Here is an 8,206-nt window from a genome sequence, read left to right as displayed (position 1 = left end):
TGAGAAGTGTTATTCTCCATAACTCTATGACCACTGTCCTTATAAAATATCAACCTGAGTAACCTAATACAATGAATACCTTATCTACTGTAACAATTTGATCTTGCCTGTAAACCGGCATGCCTCATGTAACAGACAGTTATTTGAGAACAAATCATTATTATTAATCAGTCTAGGTTTGATGCTCACTGGACTGACTCAATCCTGTCATTCGATTGAAAAATATCGATGCACGTATTGAAATTCAAAATTACCATCCATAGCCTCAAATTCAAACGCGTTACTCACTCAAATACTAAATACGGACTTGCATTGATGCTTATAATAAGTATGAGGCTTTCTCCCCTGCTTTACATTTTCCAGGTATTTTTGTAAGTATTCCAAAGATGTCACAAGCATTCAGAGTTTGACAATGCCTTTATCAGCAACATCTTTAAAGTCGAATGATACCAACCCAGTCAAATCAAAAGTCAGAGGTGAAGAGATTTGAAGTTATATTTGAAAGACCATCGATTTATCCAGAAGCCTTTGATATGAGCTGGTTAGTGATTGTAGGAAATGCGTAGCAGGCATGTCTAATCGGGATTTTTTTACCGCCACACAAACCAAGCAAGTGTTCGGTGCGACAGATGTTGAACTTAAATAAAAGAATGAACAGAAACAGGGGAATAGATAGAATTTCGCTTGGTTAGGCCGATTGCAGATTATCTGATGTAGTCTCCGGTTTCAGATTTTCAACAAAATATCAAATTACACTAGGCCTGATATTCATCTGTTGATTCAAGATTCTTATCATAAAGCTGTCACTGTTAAGATTATCTATATATTCTACGAATCAGTGACTGAAATTTCCCCCAAAAAGATAGTTTAATATAACTCCATGAACATTCTGTGAACGCCTAGAAACACCGTGGGAAGTAAAAATTGAATCCTTCTTTCGACCATTTACTGACAAAAGACTGGTCATATTTTATAAACAAATAAAAGCACAATGAATGTACGCCACACGTCTTTATCAAGAATGCAGACTGCTTATTTTACCTAAGTTTTCTTTTTCAGATCTTTTGTTTTTACCAACCACAGTTCAACTACTGTCCGATACTCTTGTAGCGGTAATCTGAAGAAGGCATTAGTTTGTCGCCATACGGAAATGAAGAAAGCTGTTCAACAGAGTCGTTTCACCAGATTTAAGAGAACTCTCTATAATCCAGAAAAACATGAAATTTTGGGAAGGACTTGCAGAGACTGGGGTTGGTATTCGGTCATAGTATTATAAAATGCTTCAGTTTTGATTTTCATATTTTACGTCGTGGCATATACGTTCTTGGCTTTATTCTTCATCGGAATGCTATCAGTTTTTCTGTATGGCTACGTCAGTAAAACAGTTCCAACACTGACTGGGGAACAAAGCATCTTAAGGTTTCAGCCAGGTTCGTGAATTATTAATTTTTTCCTAAATACCAAACCTGTGATTGTAATATGATTCATATCGCTATCGCTATTCAAAAATTTAGTGTACACTAGATCAGCTGTGCTTTGCAAAAGGTTCAATCCGTTAAAGCATCTAAACATTCACCATTATTTACATAGTACTAAATGGGTTTCAATATTTTATTTTACTCAAGAATACGAGAGGAGGTACTTTTCAGCGGTTTTCTACACCTATTCAAAGCTTCCTCTGTTATTTTAGAACGAGATTAAGCATATGAAAAACAACTACAGTTTGCTTTACTTTTTAAATGTAACACTGAGTTTGGCTGATCATAGATAACTCAGAATTGTTAGTGTTTAGTTTATGACGCTGACAATGGCAGGTGCCAGATATTATGATGCTCCAACAATCAGATATACTAGTTGTATTTATGTCACTTTATATCTTCAAAGCATCAAACAATTACTTTTCCTATCATCCCATTTAACGTCACGATATTAGTGGAAGGCGATTTTTAATATTCCTAGTATTTCCGGTCCATCTCAGAAACTTTTTTTATCTTAAACCTAAAACTCATATAGGACGAGAAACACACTTTAAAATAGAATAAGTTATTCAAGTTTCGACCAGACTAAACGATGAAAGTTTCCCGAAACTCTTAATGAACAAATAACATCTCTAGGCCGTGCTTGAAACATTAACTGAAGATTCCCATGTCAAATTATTTTGGAATGCTAAATACTTCAACTCGCTAGCCAAAGAAGTAATTTACTTGAAAGAATACATGAAAATCTTGTTACTTTTAGTACTAATGTCGGGAAACACTAAGGAGATCAAAGATGTACAGTGACTTATTTTTATTCTTATCTGTTTTCCATGCGTAAGAATATAGCAAATGCAGATATCCTGCTATGCTTTGAATACGTGTAACTACTGAGTGGTGGCTCGAAATACTTTAAGGTCATAGTTATTTGTGTCAGTTAGCATGATAAACTTAATAATATTGTGTAAAATGATATGTTGTAACCTCCAACTAACAGGCAATATCGATTCCTAAAATCGTGCATATTTATTTCCATTGTTAGTGCATGGCTATGTCAGGGTGGTGATGTCGGATAAAAGCTTCTTCAAGGAGAAAAAATTATTTCCTTAGTATACACTAGTCAGTTAGTGTATGGTAAATAACATAATTTTTAGGTCGAACAATGAGAAGTTTACAGCTAGTTTTTCACGTATTATATTCTATTTAATATTTGCTTACGTCCCATGCGAACACTATAACTTGATATAAAAGCCGCCAAATATTTGTCAGAACAATTCTTACTTTACTTGTGATTATAGTCATAAGCTTTAGGTTTTATGTTACTTTATTATTATACGCCCTTACATTATGATCCTAAAACTGTACAAAAGTAGGCATTTATATATTTTTTGCCACTTCAGAAGGCATCTTTAGCTGGTGTATTTAGAGCAAATAGTAGTGTTCACTGCATCATATGGTATGGAAATCATAAAATATGTACGGAATGGGTTCAATCAGCTACAAATTAGTCAGCTTTTGGAGACAAGTAAAAACTCTGAATGTGCATGGAGGTAATAACAGTCAGTGATGAGTGCGGCAAAGCACGAAGTAATTAATGTTACATGAAAGCAACATAGAGTTCCATACCATGATAGTACATGATAATCGCTATCAACAGATGTGTATAAGTAACTAGGGCAATTCTGCAGCAGGTGTGATGAACGAAATAGCTGGCAATACATGGAATATGATGGAACATCAGTTGATCAAAAGGCTATTTCAATGTTCTTAGTTTAGTACTTCAAGTCAAGCATTATAATTATACAATGCAAAAGAAATCATCATAGTAGCCTTCTGAGAGGAAATAAACAATACAAAAATTAATTAAATTGTGAATACAATAGTAATGCAACAGCTTGGTTCACTGATAACATCTGATTATTTATAAGGCATACACACTTTCAGACAGAGAAAAGGTGTGAAAGATTGTACTTTCTTCAAAACCTCCGTTGCACAGTAAACATAACCCTACCTAATACTAATGCTCTGATAAAAGACTCTTTACAAAACATTCTTTTCAGCCCTCTTAATAATTATTTAAATCTCGGAACAGGAAAAATCAAAAATCTATGTAAATATTTTCAGGCACTACTAACATTCGTATATCCTGAAACTCAAAATATCTTGGTTAGTCCTCCGCTTGGAAGTGCTTTATCCCATAATATGTGTTCCAAGTAAGATAAGTTTAGAGATCCGTACTTCTTTGCAAGGATGTGGACTCTAGTTTTCAGACATGTTGTTCTAACAGAGGAAAAGAGAAATTATCAATCATATGATTTTAATTTGATACCATAACGCTTGGTAATTATTCATGAGGTTTGGGATTGCTACTCGTAGCTGTTTTTGCAACATATCCAATAAATACACCATTAGCACTACTAGCAGTTTTAAAGACGCCATATAACTTGGTATTTCCTGTTTTCCAAAAGCTCAGGAAAGTATAATGAAGGGCAATATAGGATAAAAGATAACTCATAAAAATTTGAAAATTTAAAAGCAAATACCGGGTGCTGCCAAAAACATGTCAAGTTTTTGTACAGCATATTGAGAGAAGAACATCCATTAGTATTAACGAAATATAAGAAAACTAGGAAATATTAGGATAGAAATGTACATCAAGATAGGTGATATTTGACATAGCTTTTTAGTAACATTGTTAGCAGTGTGTATCTCATGAAACTATAGTGTTGTGTTCTGCTTCTTAATGTAAAGGTGGTGGTTTAAAGATTGAGACGATTGAGTGTAAGACCATTCAAAACAGACCATCATTTAACGTACACTAGGGGCTCATTAATTTCAACCCAGTCAGAAGAGGGAAACTATGGTTCATGAACCAATAATATACAAATAATTTGGGAAAGTGACTTTAGTAGAAGAAAATGTGATTTTCATGAGGATAAAATAAGGAAACGACATACTCCTAAGCCATATTGACCCTGATAAGCAGATGACAGAACATTTTCCTACATAAAAGATTGGCTGTTCACTTTCTAAATATTAAAACAGCGCCATGTCGTTAATATATCTTAGTGTTTCAGACGACTCAAGCTTTAGTAGTATAGGTCTAGAAAGAAAACCTAGCTTAGAAAACGACATTAACCATATCTTCCATCTTTTTCTTAACTGTTGCACCCTAATTTGATGCAACATAACTACAACATCCTTATTAATCGTTTAGAAGTTGATTTGGATCATTATAATTTCTCACTGGGACCTAAGTATGAATGAGTGTAGTTTCCTTATGACTTTTATAATTTTGATCATTTAAAATTCACCATCATTACACTAGACAATCTTTTTGTTATTGGAGCAAATTTACTTCTCTTTTATATAAATGATAAAAGATCTATTGAAAAAGATTTTTGGGGATTTTCTTCATTGGTTAACGTGGAATATCAGAACATTTAAAGGCAAAGGAATTTAAAACATGGTCGATTTCGGAAGGTTGTGACGGGTATAGTGATATTAAACAATTAAAAATATCATTTTTAGTAAGCCTTAAGCCACATTGTCTCGTTTCCTTAGACGATGAGAAAAGGAACATTAACATAAGATTATGACCTGCACAAGATGTGCTTAAACAAATAGGCTTCAGAATGCATGTAAACACCAGTCTTTTGTATGACTGTAAGTTATTTAAATAACCTTCACATATATAAAAATTGATACAGGATAAGAGTTTTCTACGTCTACCATGTTTTTTAATGGATTATTTGTAAGCGAATTTCATTATGTGGTTGGAAAAATATCTTTCAGATTGAAAATCTTGTATTTTCAACAGTCCACAAATCTTACTTTTCCCATCCGATAAAACAATTAAGCATGTCTAAGCTTACCATAATAATTAGATAGGATTTAGATAAGCAGTTAAATAGTCCTAGCCAAACGCTGAACTATATCCAATCCAGCTAGAATACAGAAACGTATAAAATGTGGTCCAAGAACATTTGTACGAAATAATCAATAAAAGTGAGACACAAAATGCATTTATGTCTTTAAGTTGGTTTTGGCATAAACGAAGTATCTTTTACGAATTAAAGAGACAAGCAAAATTTGTCTTAAGCAGGGACGGACTTAATTGCAGTATCAAGGCAATCCGCACAAAATCCACATATGCCAAAAGAGAGTAGTCAGTTGCAGTCCTAAAAAATAATAAAAAGATTCAAACAATTAATATATATAGAATCAAATGTGTGTTGGCAGTTGCCGCTCTCTTTTTAAACCGTTAAAAAATGCCTCAGCATAAGGCCTAAATGTTTTAAATTGTTCCCATCAATCGGTGATTATTCATATGGATTTTCAGGATGAAAGAAATTACCAAGTGTTTGAAAGTGTTTCCAATAATACTAATTTCGCTCACAATGTCAAGCATATTTCCTTGTGGAACTAATAACTTCATGATGTGCCTTTCTTTTTTTCACTGAAAGCTAGATGTGTGGTATATTAATAATGAGTTTTTAGTTTAAGGGGTTCGACGTTGAAGAATTATTCTTGTAGTTGTTAAGCCAGGTTTTAACTAAGCTAATGCCCCCAAATGCCCTGGTACGGCCGAGAGTGGGGAGAGTCCGCTCTCCCTCTCCAAATGCTCTCATATGGCCAGTGAATATATAGCCTCTGCCAGGGAAGTCCTACTCACTGCCTTCTCTCGCCAGGGTGTTGTTTACGAAATTGAGAGGACGAAAAGCGAATGTCCGGCGCTTTAACCGGGCTGGCGGATGTGGAGTGTCCACCTAGGGGAGTTGGAAAACCCTGATTCCAAATCAATGGTGCACATAGGTTCCAGTATCCTGAGGGAACATATGGCGTAGGAATCAATCGTTGGTCACCGGCTACCATGGGACTGCATCTCCTTAAGATGCTCCACTGCCTTGTGGACTAGACCTTCAGGTCAAAGGCTCGGGGTGTGGGCCCCTAAGAAAACCACCTGCTTCAGTCTGGGCACCTGGGCAGTATCACAGCCCTCACACAAATCGAATGAGATTTGTGAGGCGCATATGTATCTGGTGCTTCCTTGTACCAATATTTATGTGTTTAAATAAAATTAAAAAAAAATGCGTAAATTGCTTTGTAACTTTAAAGAAGTGCTGATGTATTTCTGTGTAAAGTTCACTTAAGGATAACTATATTATATCTCATTACTTTTGTAATGGACGTTTTAGACGATTTTAGAAAGCTTCTTATTTAAACATTTGATAAATCACACAAAAGCTTTAAATGCTGAGGATTCATAATGGTTGAACAAGATATGATTGAGGATGACATCATAGTTTTTCCTTTTATCGACTTTTGCTAGTCTCTCACAATGAATAAATGACATTTTTGGCAAACTCACGTCATCATTAAACTAAAAAGAAAACAATATATCCTTCGGTCCACTTTTTCAGTTTCGGTTTCATGTTCATGTTTATGACGATAGTTTTTTATAGCTTAAAAATCAATTTGTACACGCTAAGTTTATGTATTAAGCTGTTAGCATTTCCAAATAAAACCCATAAGCTGTCAGGAATGGCCAGATTTCCTAGTACATTGTTGAAAATGAAAACAAATCAAACTTCAAATAATTTGAAGTAACCTAGCTAAATTATGCAAAGGAAGCTCAATCTAACGTTACGTTTGAAGATATCACTAACTTGCCAGACACTATAATTAAAGGATAACTAGTTCGAATTTCATTTCATTTTTCGGCGTCACTTTTCTTTTGTCTAGGAATAGAACTTGCTGCGAGACCAAACTCTTTTAATACGTTTATCCATGTTGCAACTTTCCAATCCACGATCAACCAACCGTATATTAATAAAGTGGATGAACTGTTTAGTAAATATGGCTCGAAAGGTGTAAATGAAGAGTGCAGTGGACCAGGTTTACATCCACAGAATCCAGATGTCCCCTGTAGCTTCGATCTCAGTGTTTTGGGTGAATGTCAATCAACTGAGAAAACCATATTGGAGGGAAAACTATGTCTTTATTTGAAAATAAATAGAGTATGTTTAGATGTCCTTCATGTATTTCATAGATATATCAGATGTATTGATCAAATTTCATATTATAGTTAGATATTCTTACCCATAAATGGCGTGATGTGTGATTTATCCGTCGTTGGTATTCATAAATTCTAAACTATTTCTAGTCAGAAAGAGAAAGTATGAACTGTTTTGATTGGTTAGATATACCTAGTTTACTAAACTTTGATATGAATAACCAACATATTCTTCTTTTTCATCCATTAAAAAAGATTCATTAAGGTTGAGGAAATAATCTTTAACCAAGTACCTTTAAATCATAGCCAACAATCTCTCTGTATATTAGGAAGACCAATTTAATGTGCTTTTCAGTCACACTCTACTAAGCAAAGATTTCTTTGTATAATTCTGTTTATACATTAGGTCTACGGTTGGTTACCTGATTTGGAAGATCCTAAATCAATTCCATCACCTGCTATCGAATGTGGAGGTACAGTAAGTGATGCTAACTTTATCTACACATTTCCTTAATATGTCATATCTATTAAATGAATATTAAAATGTACTAGTAATAATATGAGCATTCTGCATGTAAAGTAGTTGAAATAGGAATAATTTATACGGAATTCTTATAGTTATTTTTATATTCGTAATACATTATTACAACTTCTAAGCAGAATTCTGGGTACTGATGGTTTACAGTATATATATATATATATATATATATATATA

The 8,206-nt window shown here is 34.0% G+C and overlaps 1 protein-coding gene across 1 annotated transcript; it reads left to right on the top strand.

The window, feature by feature from the left end:
* Positions 1-1,100: 1,100 nt before the first annotated feature.
* On the top strand, positions 1,101-8,005 carry Smp_033550 (putative sodium/potassium-transporting ATPase subunit beta (Sodium/potassium-dependent ATPase beta subunit); the record flags this gene model as incomplete). Its single annotated transcript, XM_018793897.1, has 4 exons — positions 1,101-1,250; positions 1,287-1,430; positions 7,221-7,495; positions 7,898-8,005. The coding sequence occupies exons 1-4, from the start codon at positions 1,151-1,153 to the stop codon at positions 8,003-8,005; spliced, it is 627 nt and encodes a 208-aa protein (XP_018648364.1). The 5' UTR covers positions 1,101-1,150.
* Positions 8,006-8,206: the final 201 nt, after the last annotated feature.

This window comes from Schistosoma mansoni, chromosome 1 (genome assembly GCF_000237925.1).
Source record: "Schistosoma mansoni strain Puerto Rico chromosome 1, complete genome".
NCBI lineage: Eukaryota > Metazoa > Platyhelminthes > Trematoda > Strigeidida > Schistosomatidae > Schistosoma > Schistosoma mansoni.
The sequence above is the reverse complement of the archived record's forward strand: the minus strand, read 5'-3'. Positions and strand labels throughout refer to the sequence as shown.